General features: G+C 40.9%; 1 protein-coding gene across 1 annotated transcript in view; it reads right to left on the reverse strand.

The window, feature by feature from the left end:
- Positions 1 to 15,883, reverse strand: part of LOC121277424 (ras GTPase-activating protein 1-like) — a 218,317-nt gene that overhangs the window by 14,171 nt on the left and 188,263 nt on the right. The window contains exons 20-22 of the mRNA XM_041186867.1: positions 11,765 to 11,851; positions 2,922 to 2,989; positions 713 to 801 (exon numbers count right to left, since the gene is read on the reverse strand). Of these exons, the coding sequence (XP_041042801.1) occupies positions 713 to 801; positions 2,922 to 2,989; positions 11,765 to 11,851 (244 nt within the window). The remainder of the gene's footprint in view (positions 1 to 712; positions 802 to 2,921; positions 2,990 to 11,764; positions 11,852 to 15,883) is intronic.

Consider the following 15,883-nt stretch of genomic DNA (forward strand, 5'->3'; position numbering starts at 1 on the left):
TAAAATAAATTATAGGTTATTTTGCCTCAGACACTGAATATCACGCAACTTACAGAACATTACCTACTCAAGTTGCATGCTCACATAATTTAAATTATTGAAATACATTCTGCTTAAGGTTATCTTGTCAAATTATTTGTTAATCAGTAAATGAACCAAGAACATTATCCTGGTAGATTGTTCCAAACATTAATCATTTAAGTTGTCCCTAAAAATATCAGTTTTAAAATTATTTTTGCAATATAAATGTTCTGGTACTACATTCTTGACTTCTATTCCACTGTTCTGGCTATATGTCCCAAACATTTTTTTAAAAATTGCTTCTTCACAGCGATGGAAGATTGAAAATGATGACTATAAGTCTTCACACTTCCAGGTCTCTTTCTACGATTCCCACTGCAAATGTACGTGTTAGCTGTGTGGCATATAAAAACATTAGTAAAAATTATGTCACATCCTCTGTCTGTACTGCTTTCCTGTGGAGTCCATTCCACTTAAAAACTTTTCAGCAGCTATTTTATTTAATTGTGGAATGCAAATAGAAATATTACTGAAATGGCATTGACCCTGTTGTGATGCAGAAAATAAATATTTTGATGTGATGTCACTGTGACTTGAAACATTACCTATAAAACTGTGAAAGAATTATCTAGCATGCAAAGGGATAAACAAAATTAATTTGGCTTGAACTTGTAAGATTCAAATTGAATACCTTAGCTCCAAATTCCACTAAATTTGCTAAGTTTTGAAGGGACTTTGCAACAAGAGTGAGAGTCCTCGCAGCTGTTGTGGAAGGAGGATCTAAAAAAAAGCAGAAACTAAAATTTATTGTTGCAGTTTGCATTTTATCATTACATATTGTACTAAAATATTTTCTGATTTCTGCAAAATTAATCAATGATCACACATTCAGAAATAATTCTACAAATTACAAGCATGGGTATACAGGGTATGATTTCAAAGTTTGCAGATGACAAACTCAAATGCAGTAAATAACATGGAGGCCAGCAACTGACTACAGGAGAACACACAGATTGTTGAAATGGACAGACAAATGACAGTTGAAATTTAACACAGAGAAAAGCAAGCGATGCATTTTGGAAGGAAGAATGAGGAGAGACAACATATACTAAATGGAACTGAAATTTTAAAGAGTGCAGGAAGATAGACCTGGGGTACATACACATAAATCTTTGAAGGTGGCAGGAGAAATTGAGAAGGCTAAGAATGTCTATGGGTTCTTTGGCTTTACTAATAGAGGTAAAGTCCAAATACAAGGAAGTTTTGCCAAATCTATAAAATACTGGTTTGTCCTATTGAATTGTGGAGTATGGTGTTTAATTCCAATCACACACTTCACGAAGAATGCCAGGGCCTTAGCGAGGACACAGGAGAGATTTACTAGAATGGCACCAGGGACGACAGTTATGTGGAGAGACCAGAGAAGCTGTGGTTGCTCTTAGAGCAAAAAAAGCCAGGAGGAGATTTGATAGAAGTATTCAAATCATGAATGTTTTTTAATAGCAAACTTCTTCTCGTGGCAGAAAGGTTGATACTTAGACAAATGCAGGTTTAAAGTAGTTAGTACAAAAAAACCAGAGGCATTAGGCGAAAATATTTTAATCTGGAATGTATTGCCTGAAGCTTTGGTGCCAGCAGATTCAGTAGAACCATGCAGAAGGGGATTAGATAAATAATTAAAGGGAAAAAATTGTACAGGCCCATGGGTAACGAGCAGAGGAGTGGGACTACTTGATCAATTCTACCAAGGAGCTGGCAGAGGCATGATGGACAGATTGGCCCCCTTCTATCCAGTATCACACAATAATGTATTGAATTCAGCTAACAAGATATGCATATTAAAATCTGAGAAAATATTCTCAACTCATTACTTAATAGATACATCATAACTAACTTTTTAAAGAAGGGATAGCATAAACCTTAGCATCTGTGTACAGATGCAAGCATCAAAAGTAATGTGAGCTGCATATGATGGGTGTAAGCCTCCATAAATAAAAGTGTAAGCCCATGTGCAGAAAGATTCAAGATCTACCCTATGCATAAAAAGCAAAATCACTGCAATCATTTCCACACGCCCTCTTGTCCATAACCTGCTTTCACTCGCATTTATCTTCCATCTTCCTTTTTCTGACCTCCTTTCTCTCCTGTTTTTCTCACTTTTTCTGATTCGGTATTTTTCTCCCACTCCATCCACCCTAACCAGACCAAATGCACTCTCTATCACTTTTAGATCACTAGCATATCTTTAGGAGCACTCTTATACAAAGACAAAATGCTGCAGATACTGGAAATACTCAGCAGGTTCTGATGCAAGTTCGTTGACCTGAAACATTAACTCTTTTGCTCTCCTCACAGCTAGTAGACTTGTTAAACAATGTTCCTTTCTAAGCTGTACAGTAACACATGAAGTCACTGTATGTGCACAGCCACGTAGAAAACTTTGAACGGCCAAAGGGTTGGTGCACTTAAATAAATAGGTCACAGACAACAAAAACCTCAAGGGTATACTGAGTATTTCCAGCATTTTCTGTTTTTATTTTAGAAAGATTCTACTGACTTCAAAACAATAGCCCTTTGTCCCTGATTAAGTTTCCTTCGGAATACAGGCAGAAAGCAATCTGGTTGGGGCCACAAATGTTGTAAATAATGCTCTTTAAAGGACTATTACAGCAGTTTTTGATTGGCAAAACCTCCAGACCAGGCAATTTTAATTATCTATTACATATCAACAAGATGGAAGATGTTGAAGTTAGTTTCACCTACATATACGAAAGAGGAGGAAATTCGAATGTTTCCTAAGTTGGATCAGGAAGCTCATGCTGTGGGATGCCCCGAGGATGTGAAAGAAACCATAGTTCTAAAGTATAAAGCAATGCAAATTCTCACCAGGCATAACTCACCCAAAATGATACTGAACATCCGTGGATTGAGGATGGCTGGGCAAATCAATCGCAAGAAAACAAACCCACTACAATAGGGAGAAACAAAAAGAAAAGTAAGCAAACATTACATACAATTCACCAAATACACTGCTGTAGAGAAAAAATAATCCACATACACAATGAGCATCTTATGAAAGTACTTTTCTCCAGATACATGAAGCAACTTGACAAAATAAGGAGCCAACACACTCATTTCTCAATCTTTTCAAATTCTAATTAAGCTAATGCAGTGGGATCTTGGAAGTTAAAATTGGAATTAAAAATATGACTGGAGGGTACTTGTTAGAATATTGAAGTAGGCAGCTTTAATTACCAGTGTAAATATAGTAACTAATTCAAAAGTTCAATCAAAACAGGTTAAATTTGCAGACACTAGAAAACTGAGGGTAGGAGAGAAAAGTACAATTGAACTAGAGAAGGCCAACCAAGGACCTACAGAATCAGCTGGCAAGATAGGCAAGTGAACTGTGGCAGATGCAAGTTAACATGTATAGGTGTAGCATATTGTATACTGTTACAACCCCTGTAGAGATCGATAACTTTTAAAGAGATATGAATTTCTCAATAACCTAGGTAAAAAATTACACATATTTCATGTTTTAAGGCTTTTACTGAACAAACCAGCTAAAGAAGTCAACATCAGCTAAATATTATTTACTAGGTAACTAATATGCTAAGATACAAAAAAGGTAACCCTTGCAACTTAACATAACTGAAAATTCCATGCAGCGTTTATACATGTCTACAGGGAGTGTGGTGTAGTCTTAAGTTTAAAAACCTCCTGGCGTGAACAGGGTCTCTATTCCTTGCTTCACCGGGGTGAATCTTCCATTGTCCTTTTTAACAAAGTCCCCTTCACTCAACACTTTTGAGTATAATTGAATGCACTTCCCATTGCAAGGTATGCTCTGGTGATACCATGCTCTTTAACACTTCACAATCCTTGTTTCCTCAAACATGTATTCTGTCCTCCCAGCATGCTGCTTGATGATTACCCCAAAGGCTGTCCTTTTCTTTTGCCTGGCATAGCAGCATCTGTTGTGGGTTTTCTTCCCCCAGAAAACCTTCAGACTGACTGATTCAGAGTCTGTAGGTCTGTACTGTTGTAAGGCCAGGTGCTTCTTCCTTTGTGTCCAAGTTTAAAGCTTGCACCTGACTTTCAATAGATTTTGAGCTGGGCCTCTATCCCCATGACAACCAGGTCACGTGGGTTTATTGCCAGGCAGAGTTCAGTATAACTTCACACTGCCCCCCATTCCAGGGCATTCCATTTTACCTTAAATTCAATGAGGCAGATTTGTCCTATAAAGTCCAGTGGTCATAATAATATAGTGAGAAAAAAAGGGTGATATGTCCTACATGAATGTAGTTGAAATAGCTGAAGGTGAAGCTAAGAGGTTTGCACTCATTACATATGTTCTAATGAATACAGTTTTCTTGGGCTGAATTTTCACTTTGGGGCGCAGAAACAGGAGCTGGGAATATTTCAAGACCCAAATCCGCCCCGGTGGGAGGTTGGAGTCACCCCTTTTGGGATTTTGACTGGGATGCCCCCTTAACTGGCATGGAGACTGGTTCCCTGTCCAATCAAGGGCAGTGTGCAGACTCTCAAAGCTGCAGAGCCAATCACCTCAAATTCTATTGAAGCTTCAAACAGTGAAATCTCAGAGGTTAAAATAGAGATATAAAAATTGACTTAAGGGTACTTATTAGGACATTGAAGTAGAAGGCTTTAGTTGCTAGTGTTAATATAGTAACAAATTCAGAAGTTCAAACAATAGCAAACTGAGCGCAGAAGGGAAAAGCCTGTGAATGGCCCCGGCTTCGTTAAAAAAAGTGAGTAACTGAGAGGGCACTTCAATATAGAGGTGCCTGCTCAGCAACTTCTTAAAAAAATTAATATAATGGAAAAAACAGTCAGGCGTGTTGAGAGGTTGGGCCGGGGGAAGCAGAGAATCCTCCAAGGAGCAACCTTTGGCTTTACCAACACCCAGGTAGGCAAGGAGAGCAAGCAGGCCTGCCTGGAACACTGACACCTCAGGCTGCCACTCGGTGGTCGCCTCCAGGGAGTTGAACTGCCCTCACTATATCAGGAGGCTGACTGGAAAATAACAGTTGACCCCCATCACCAATTGTTAACAAGGCTCTTCAATGAGCTTAATTGGCTGTCCGCCTCGTGGGGGTGGGCAGCCTTGCCAAACCCTAAACCCCCAAAACCGAAAGTGCCGGGAAACTGGCAAGCTAGCCGGTTTTGGTATTTTTGGGACTTGTCTGCCTCTGTTGCCAACCTTTGGGGGTGTGGGGGGTGAAAATCTTGCCTCAAAGCTCAACCACCTTTCTGATGATTTATTTAAGCTATTGATCATCTTTGTAACATCTCTGTAAGGTACTCATTGGGATGTTTCTTCTGAAGAGTTTGAACTTATAAACTCAGACAATTAAATAAGATTGGATCAAAATATATTATGTGACCATGAAACCATGGGTTTTCAGGAAAAACCCATTTGGTTCATAAATATTATTTAGGGAAGAAAATTTGCCACCCTTACACAGTCTAGCCCATATGACTCCAGACAGAGAGAAATGTGGCTGAGTCTTAACTGACTGCCCTCCGCAATGACCTAGCAAGCCACTCAGTTGTATCAAACTGCTATGGAAAAACAGAAGAACAAAACTGGAGAGATCACCTGACATGACAAAGGAAAACAAAGACCAGTGGACACTGCAAAATATTCCTCACTAACATCTGGGCACTTGTGCCAAGATTGGGAGAGCTACTCAAGCAATGGCCTGACAAAGTCATACTTTTCAGTCAATGTTCCAGGCTGCTCCGTCACCATCCCAGGGTGTGTCCCACCAGCAGAGCAGACCCACCAGAGGTGGCAGAACAGAAGTATACAGTTGGAACAGAGCAAAAAGCAATGCAGCTGTCCAGCAACTGGAAAGGTACTGCGATGGCTTTGTTTTATGAGAAGTAACTGGTATGTGAGGCGACACAAAAAATGACAAAGGGATGTCACACTAAAAAAATGACAAAGGGATGTCACATTAAAAAAATGACTGCGCTTAACAACTATGTTTTTAAGGGAAAATTGTCTGGGAGTCCTCAACATCAACTCCTGACCCCAAAAGTCTCTTGGCATCAAATCAAACATCGACAAGGAAACCTCCTAATCACTACCTACTGTACTTACTCAGCTCCTTCATGTTGAACACCACTTAGAAGAAGCACTGAGGGTAGCAAGAATGTACTTTGGATGGGAACTTCAATCTCCATCACCAGAGAATCATAGAATGCTTACAACACGGAAGTAGGCGTTTGGCCTGTTATGTCTGTACTGGTTCTCTGTAAAATCAAAACAGCTAGTCCTACTCCTCTGACTGCTCCGTGTAGCCTTGCAAACCTCTCTCTTCAGGTTATTTTAAACTTGTTAATAGGATAATCCATCTCAGCCTCCTCTTGAGGTCCCCAGGCTTCAGTCAATTCAATTCATTCAAGGAACTACAGAATGCATTGGCCACAGTAAAAGGCTATAGGCCTGACAACATTTAAGCTGCAGTGCTGAAGATTTGTGCTCCAGAACTAGCCATGTCTTAGTCAAGTTGTTCTGGCATAGATACAATATTGGCATCTACCTGACAAAGTGGAAAGTTGCCCAGGTAGGTCCCGTCCACCAAAATCAAGGCAAATCCAATCCAGTTAATTACCATCGTACTAAACTACTTTCACTGATCAAAGCGATGAAAGGTCAGTGCTATCAAGTTGCATGTACTCAGCAATAACCTGCTTGTTGATGCTCAGCACCACTCCACTCCTCATTATAGAGTTGGTCCAAACACGGACAAAATAACTGAATTCCAGAGGTGTGGTGAGCGTGTGACTGCTCATGACATCAAGGAGCTGTACAAAATTAAAGCCAAGGGTATCAGGGGAAACTCTCCACTGGCTGGAGTTATACTTAGCACAAAGGAAGATGTTTGTGCTTGTTGTAGGCCCAACCATCTCAGCTCCAAGACACGCTGGAGTTGCTCAGGGAAGTATCAAGTCTTAACCATCTTCAGCTGCTTCATCAATGACTTTCCCTCTAAGTTCAGAAGAAGGAATTTTTACTGATGATTGCACAGTGTTCCATTCCATTCACAACTCAGATAACGAAGCAGTCTGTGCCCATATGCAGCAAGACTCGAACAACATTCAGGGTTAGGAAAGAAATGGCAAGTAACATGTGTACCTCACAAGCGCCAAACAATGGCCATCTCCAACAACTACATTATCATCACAATCTCCTACCATCAACATCACATTGGTCACCACTGACTAGAAAGTTAACTAGACCAGCCACAATACAGAAACAGAACAGAGGCTGGATATCCTGCAGGGAGTAATTCACCTCCCAATTCCCCAAAGCCTCTCCACCAGCTACTAGGCAGAAGTCAGGAGTGTGATGAAATACTGCCCACTTGCCTGGATGAGTGCAGTTCTATCAACACTCAAAAAGATTGACATCATCTTGGACAAAGTGACCCACTCGACTCCAGCATCTTAAATATTCACACCCTCCACCAATGGTGCAATATGGTTGCTGTGTATACAATCTACAAGATGAGCTACAGTAATCTGACCTTCCAAAACTAGGACCTCTAACATCTAGAAACGGGCAGCCAGCACATAGGAATATCATCACTTTCATTTCCCTCCAAGTCGCACAGCAACATGGCTTGGAAAGTGCCATTCCTCTATTGTCACTGGGTCAAAATTCTGGAACCTCAGGCCTAACAGCACTCTGTATACCTATGCCACACAGACTCCAGCTGTCCAAGAACGCAGTTCACCAACTGCTTTTCAAGGGCAATCAGGGAACTGCACTAAATACTTTCCTTGTCCTAGATACCCACAGTTCCATAAATGAATAAAAGAAGTAATTCAAGATAGAGTGATAATAATAGCAATCAGCTTTGTTGCCAACCTCCATTTTCTCAAGGTCTTTTAAGTGTCAGCTTGGCCCAATGGCAGCATTTTTGTCTCCAAGTCCAAGTCCGAAGGTTGTGGGCTCAAGTTTGACAGCAGGACATGTATATATTGAGCATATACTGCACTGTGTACAGTACTGAAGAATCGTTGCATTGTTGTAGATCCTGTCTTTATTACAAGACATCAACCACCTTGTGTCCCTACATTTAACCCTTAAATCAACAGTTCCAAACATAATTTATCTGTCAAAACAGGTGCTACACTTCAAAAACAATTAATTGGTTGAGAAATGCTGTTGAATGTCACAAGAACATGAAAGGCACAATATTTCTAATTTTTTCTAAGCTATTTCTTAACCTCATAGCAACCAGAATGTATGTAATACTGCAGATGCAACCTACCATACAGCTTCCGCACAACTTCCAGAAAATTGAACTAAGCATCCTAGTAGCATGGTTTACTCATGCCTCAGTGTTCAGCACTGATTCAATTATGTCTGTTGTGAACACAAAATGTTGTCATCCCTTTTCTTGTTGGACACTTCTAGCTAGAGCACTTCATATCATTTTTCTTGCAGGATTGGCTGAACTACTTTATCCTCCCAGGGAGCTTTTCCACTATTGATTGAGCCCTAAGGGACATAGTTGCCAGTGTAGGCTTTATAATAAGTGCTAAGAAAACCAAGATGAAGGAATTTCTCATTCATCCTAATTTATCTGTCACATATGTATTGGTCTATGACAGCATTTATAGGAATGGTTAACATACATACTTGAGGGTCAAATCCCATCTTTACATTGAGGACAGCCTACTGTGTCATGTGACACCACCACTGCGCTGAATGCGATAGATTAAGGAAAGGTCTTGTAGCTCACAATTGGGCCTCCATGCGGTGCTGTAGATCACTGTAGCAGAATTGTACCCCTGCAACATCAGGACCTGGGCTACCACTCAATCCTCAATCAAGCTAGATGACTAACTCTAGTTCAGCAATTGCTCAGTTGATAGCACTCTCGCCAGTCAGTCACAAGGTCCTGGATTCATGTCCCACTTGGATACGAAAATCAAAGCTGACACCCCAGTGTAATACTGCAGGATCATTTCACTGCTGGAGGTGCGGTCTTTCAGATGAAATGTTAATCTGAGGCCCCCATTTGACTTCTTGGGTAGATGTAAAAGATTTTGAAGAGCAGGGGAGTCCCTTGTGTCCTGGCAAATGATTAATAAACATCACAAAAGTGCAGATTATCACATTGCTATTTGTGTGAATTCGCTATGTGCACACTAGCTGCTCCATTTTGAAGTGTAGTCACTGTAGGAAAAGTGCTTCATTGGCTTCATTGAAATGCTTCATCTCACTTTGAGATATCCAGTGGTCATGGAGAACATCACATAAATGCAAGGGTTTCTTTTCAATAAAGAGTGTAGAAGAGCTGCTGGGAGCAGCATAAGGTGTACCTAAAAATGCAATACTAATCTAGTGAAACTACAACACAGAAGTACACAGATATTAAACAACTAAAGAGAGCTAAGTGCTCCCACAACAGATCAGGTCAAATCTCTTCAATCCTACCACTTTCAGTTGTGTATGGTGGTGGACAAGTAAGCAGCTAACAGGAAGGTGAGACTCTATGTACATTCCCATCCTCAATAATGGCATCACCCATCATGTGAGTACAGAAGACAAGGCTGAAGCTTTTGCAAATATCTTCAGTCAGAAGTGCCAAAACAGATGAAGCTCTTCAGCTTACTTCAGATGTCCTCCTTATCTGAGATTCAAGTCTTCAGCCAAATCAATTCACTCCATATGAATTCAAGAACAGGATGAATGCACTGGACACAGCAAAAGCTATGGGCCTCAACAACACCCCAGCTATAGCGCTGATAATCTGTGCGCCAGAATTAGCCACACTTCTGGCCAAGTGATCCAGCACAGTTACAACACCTGTATCAACCTGACAATGTGAAAAATTGCTCAGGCATATCCTGTCTACTAAAAACGAAACTAATCCAGCCTGGCCAATTACCATCCATAAGCTCATTCCCAATCCGCAGCACAATAATGGAAGGAGTTGTCAACAGTACTATCAAGCAGTACTTATCCACCAATAACCTGCTCTGATACTTAGTTTTGGATTTTGCCAGAATCAATTGTTTTCAGACCCTATTGCAGCCACATTACAAACATGAACACAAAAGCTCAATTCAAGGTAAGGAGATAATGACAGTAGAATACTGCCTTGAAGTCTAGGGCTAAGTTATAGCACCAAGGAGCCCTAGTAAAACGGAAGCATTTGGGGATCAGGGGTCAATGCTTTAGTGACTAGAGTCATGCTTGGGTGCAATGGATGATGGCTGTTCAAGAAACCAAATTACTTATTTTTAAGACATGGTTGCAGGAGTTCTTTGTGACAGCATCCTAGGTCTAATTACTCCAGCTACTTCATCAGTGACCTTGTCTCCATCACAAGGTTCGTTGATGATAGCAACATGTTCACCTCTATTCGCAATTCCTTAGACAATGAAACTGACCATGCCTACGTGCAGAAAGATTAGGACAACTTACCAGGTACAGGATTAAGTGTCAAGTAATATTTATACCACATACTGTCAGGCAATGAGAGAATTATCTGTGCTGAGTCCTTCACCATTGATAACAGCTTGCACTTAAAAAGCACTTTTAACATAGCTGTCTTGTGAGGCACAGGAACGTTTTACTATCAAAATTTGACACTGAGCTACATAAGGCGATATTAGGACAGAAGGCCCAAAGCTTAGTCAAAAAGGTAGGTTTAAGAAGCATTAAAAAGAGAGGTAGAAGTGCAGAGACTTAAGGGAGAAGTTCCAGAGGTTAAGACTTAAGCAGCTGAAGGCACGGCTGCCAAAAATGGAGTAATCAAAAATCAATATCCTGGGGACCAACATTGACCAGAAACTCAATTGAACCCACCACGTAAGTGCTATAGTTTCTGCATCGAGTAGCTCCTCCAAGCCTCTTGACACAAGTCAAGAGCACAATGGAATATTTTCCACTTGCCTGGATGGATGCAGCTGCAACAATAGTCAAGATGCTTGACTTGATCCAGAACAAAGTAACCTATTTGCTCGGCAAATCACACACCATCACATTTACTCCCTCCACCAATGACATATTATGGCTGAAATGAGTACTATCTACAGAATGCACACGAGTAACTTGCCAAGGATGCTTTGGCAGCACTTTCCAAAACTATGACCTCCACCATCTAGAAGCACAAGGGCAGCAGGTGCATAGCAACAGCATTACCTTCAAGTTCCTATTCAAGGTGCATACAGTCCCTACTTGGACATATATATCTGTGTTATCACCAGATTAACATATTTTGGAAGCACCTTCACCACTTGGACAGAGATATCCACATCAAGAAAATGAATTAAACACAGGTTAAAACTAGCAAAAATATTGAGACTGTTTGAAGTTATATCCATGAGAAGATAATAGATTATGAACTTCAATTACTTTTTCTCAACTGGTTTTAAAGGATAATATAACTTAGATGCAACTAGAACCAATGTCCTTGGCCCATATGCAGAAAGATCAGGACATCCATTGCAATAAAAATGATCCTATAGAATTAATCATAACTTTGCAGCTACTTAAGTCACATGGCAATTCATTTTTTTTTTACAGGCCTCTCAATGCTGTCTAGTGCAGTCAATATTCTGTATTTTATGCTGTTTTCCAAGACAGGGTGCAAATTATTGCTGCTAACCTACTGCTCAATCAAAAAATGCAACAATACAAAATAGCCATCGTGAACCACAAAAAATAACTCTCAAAATATTTTACCTCACAACTCTGGTTCTCATTGTGGGATTTTTCGGCCATTTCTGTTGGACAGATTTTTGTAAACATCCATAAATATATCTCAAAGCCCTGTGGAAATACAATACATTGGAATAACATATCAAGAGTTTACTAAAAGGACTGCATGAAGTTCAAGAGCCCTTCTTTAAAAATCTAAGTGTACAATTTTACATCTCTGAAGATTGGTGATTTATCACATTGTTGCACAGAAGACTGCTATTTCTTTTGGATGCTGAAGTTGACAACCATAATTTAAGTGCTTCTACTATAAACAGAATAAACTCCATCAAGCTACTAGATAGAAAACCTCTCTCATTCAGGGGAGTTACATAAGTTCCTGTCTGCAATCCTTCTTACTCAATCCTCACCAAATATACTAGTGAGACACGATTCTTTTAAAAAAGACATACTGCTGGAGTCATTCTAAGTAATCACAGAAAACCACAAGAAAAAATATGCCTCTTTTCCTTTGTGTAGTGTAAAAACACTGCCTTTCCTGGGTGGAGCCTTCAGTTAGAAAAGCAAAATAGTGCAGATGCTTGGAAATCTGAAATAAAGACAGAAGATGCTAGAAATGCTGGACCTGCAAAGTATTTCCAGTTTTACTGGAGTCTTCTGTTGTTTTGCTTTATCCTGGAGCAGTGAATGAAAAGGATCATATGGGGAAATCACAGATTACATTCTCATATCCTTTACATACTCCAAAAGCATAACTTAGTTAGGGAATTCTGAAAGGTTAATCCTGAAACATTAGCTTGGTGGTTTGGTGCAAAGGTGCTGTATGACTTGCGCACTTTCAGAATTTTCTGTTTTTCAACATATGTGGGTGATACTTTCAAGCTACCCTGGCTACCTTATCACGTGCTTCCCCTACATCTATTGCAGAGCCAACATAGTCAATCTGCAGTGTTATATATGTGGTTTGGTGGATTTATCTATAGGCTTCTGTCCCATAAACTCCACATCTGAGCTTTCCTTCCACTGTGAGATACTCAACATCTACCATTGAATTGTAATAGGTCAGATAGGTCAATCATGGGCACCTACTGACAAATTAAATAACGGCCTGGCAATTAAAGTGTTGGCAAATTTCCAATTAATAGATAAGTCTGACCAAATTTCTCTCACCGGCATTCAATTTTCTGTTAATTACGCCAGGAGGTCTATGTATGCCAATACAGTTTGCCATTATAAAGCATACGGTGGGGTGGGGTGGGGGAGGGGGGGTGTGGGGAGGGCAGAGGGGAGGAAGGGGGAGGGGGGAGGGAGGTGAGGAGAGGGGGAGGAGAAGGAGAGGGGGAGAGGGAGAGAGGGAGGGAGGGGGAGAGGGGGGAGGGAGGGGGGGAGGGCGGAGGGGAGGGGAGGAAGGGGGAGAGGGGAGGGGAGGAGGGGGGTGAGGAGAGGGGGAGGAGAAGGAGAGGGAGAGAGGGAGGGAGGGGGAGAGGGGGGAGGGAGGGGGAGAGGGGGGAGGGAGAGGGGGGGAGGGGGAGGGGGAGGAGAGAGGAGGGGGGAAGGAGGGAGGACTGGAGGGATTTACTAGCACTGAGTTGTTGTCTTGGAAATAAACCAGCTTTAACCAAGAGACCAGCCTGAATTAATTCTTCCACCACAACCTCTTATTGTGAGTAACACAAGTAGCTTTCCAGAAATGCTAGGGCACCAAGGATCAAGGGAGAAGGAGGAATTGAAGGAAATTAGTATCACTGAAGTAGTGCTGGAGAACTCAATGGGACTGAAAGCTGATAAATCCCCAGGACTTGATAATCTACATCCAAGGGTACTAAAGAAGGTGGCCATGATCATATTGAATAGCTGAGCAGACTCGAAGGGCTGAATAACCTACTCTGGCTCCTATTTTCTCTGTTTATAATTTGCCAAATTGGAGCAAGGAATATTTTAGAAAGTTGATGAGTGATGAGCTGAGATGAGGTGGAAAAAGAGAAATGAACACCCAGGACTGTAGAACAAGTAGATATTTTTGAAAAGGAAATTGCAAAGTTGAGGAAGTTGTAAAGAAAAACTAATTCAAATTTCAGAATACTTATAGATAAGTGGAGAGGTTAGAAACAAACTAAGAAGAAAAATATCTGAAGGCGTGGAGGTAATCCAAAAACAAGGATGCTGAGCCAAAGGAGATATTAACGGGGATGATCAAGTGCTTGCCAGTAGTAGACTCTAGAGGAAAAGAAAAGATTGGAATTTTGGAAGGGATTAAAATTTGAAAATTCCACAGCATGGCCTAACTGGCTGAAGCTATGTGGTAAGGGCAAAGAGACAGGGGAATGCCAGATCAGAGCAACGGAGAGTGAGTGAGAGAAGGGCTGCTAACACTGGAACAAGCTATAGAAATAGTGAGGAGCGAGGCAATAAAGTTATTTAAGAATGAAGTTGATAATTTTAAATTTGAGGTGTTGGGAGCTATGCAGGTGTGTAATGTCATAAGTGAGCCGGAAATAGTGTGGGATAAGCTAAGGCAGCCAGGATTTTTGATGTGTTGAAGGAATTTATGGAAGGCGGATGTAAGAAATGGTAGTTTTAAGAGTCTCATAGAATTAGCAGACACAGAATTGTAACCTTCAAGCAGAAGGTTGTTTTTCTTTGTCTCTCCCTCTGCATTGTGTGGGGTGGTCTGCACATGATTTTTTTAGCACTGTTTTGAGGATTCAGTTGCCCTTTTCTGCCCCTCAATGACTGTGGGTGATGTACAACATGCAGCTTATTAATTTTCATAAGGTGCTGAAGTTACTGTAAAAACTTCCCTGATGAAGTGTCATCTTGTCAATATGAACAACACCTTATACAATGGTTAACATGATACCCATGTGCCTGGTGGCCATGAGAGCAATCCCACATATTACTAAGCTAGGATAGGCTGGCTGTTAAGGATATCTGCCAATCTACTCATACCACCTCTCACCCAACTCCTGAATCAGAAATGGCTAGAGTCAATGGTGAAAACATTCAAAAGACAAATGAGTTTTTGGAGCTTCATACTGGGAAAAGTCAGCGGCAAAATGACAAAGGTCTAGCCATTTGAGTATCAAGTGGGAGAGGTGGTTATGGTCCCAAACTATTTAAGGAAAGAACACGCTTAAGAATAGGATGAGTGAATAGGACCATACCCAATAGTGGATAGAGCTAGTCCTGCCATGTATCTGGTCCAGGTTCCAGGTAAAAAGCGAAAAAAGAGATGAAAGGACTATAAAGTGTTAAAAGTGGTATGCTCACTGTAGAAAAAGGGTCTTAGCGATTTTTAGCATATGTTCGCTGCAACAAGTGTGTACATGACAAACTGTGATATCAAAGCCATGTGCATAATTGGGTATTTGCTAATCTTGAAAAACTGGCTGTGAGTAAAACAAGTGACACTCACAGTTTGGCAGTAATGTAACTAGTACAAGAACTGCTTCACCTTCTGGAGAGACTGATAATCTGCTAGCAACGGACATCTGATGGTCAGTTTCGACAACAATTATCAGTTGGAAACATGTCTGACCATAGGACCCGTCTGTAAGAGTAACCTCTGTCGCCATACCGATAATTAGCCAGTGAAGAACTGATCACACACTGCTGGCTAACACTGGCAACAGTTCAAGCATGAGAGGAACATGCCAGGTGAAGAGATATGAGGAAGATTAAAAACAAAAATAAAAACAAGAAACTGCAGATGCTGGAAATCCAAAACAAAAACAGAAACAGAAATACCTGGAAAAACTCAGCAGGTCTGGCAGCATCGGTGGGGAAGAGCACAGTTGACGTTTCGAGTCCTCATGACCCTTCAACAGAACTAAGTAAAATTAGGAGAGGGGTGAAATATAAGCTGGTTTAAGGTTGGTTGGTTGGTTGGGGGGGGCGGGGGGTGGGGTGGTGGTGGTTGTTGGGACAAGCAGCCAGTGATAGGAGGAGATAACCAAAAGATGTCACAGACAAAAGAACAGTGAGGTGTTGAAGGTGGTGATATTATCTAAAGGAATGTGCTAATTAAGAGTGGAGAGCAGGACTAGCAAGGTACAGATAGCTCTAGTGGGGGTGAGGTGAAATAAGACTAAAAGGACATAAAAGGTATAGATAAACGATGGGTGGAAATACATTTAAAAATAA

This window comes from Carcharodon carcharias, chromosome 4 (assembly GCF_017639515.1).
Source record: "Carcharodon carcharias isolate sCarCar2 chromosome 4, sCarCar2.pri, whole genome shotgun sequence".
Lineage (NCBI taxonomy): Eukaryota > Metazoa > Chordata > Chondrichthyes > Lamniformes > Lamnidae > Carcharodon > Carcharodon carcharias.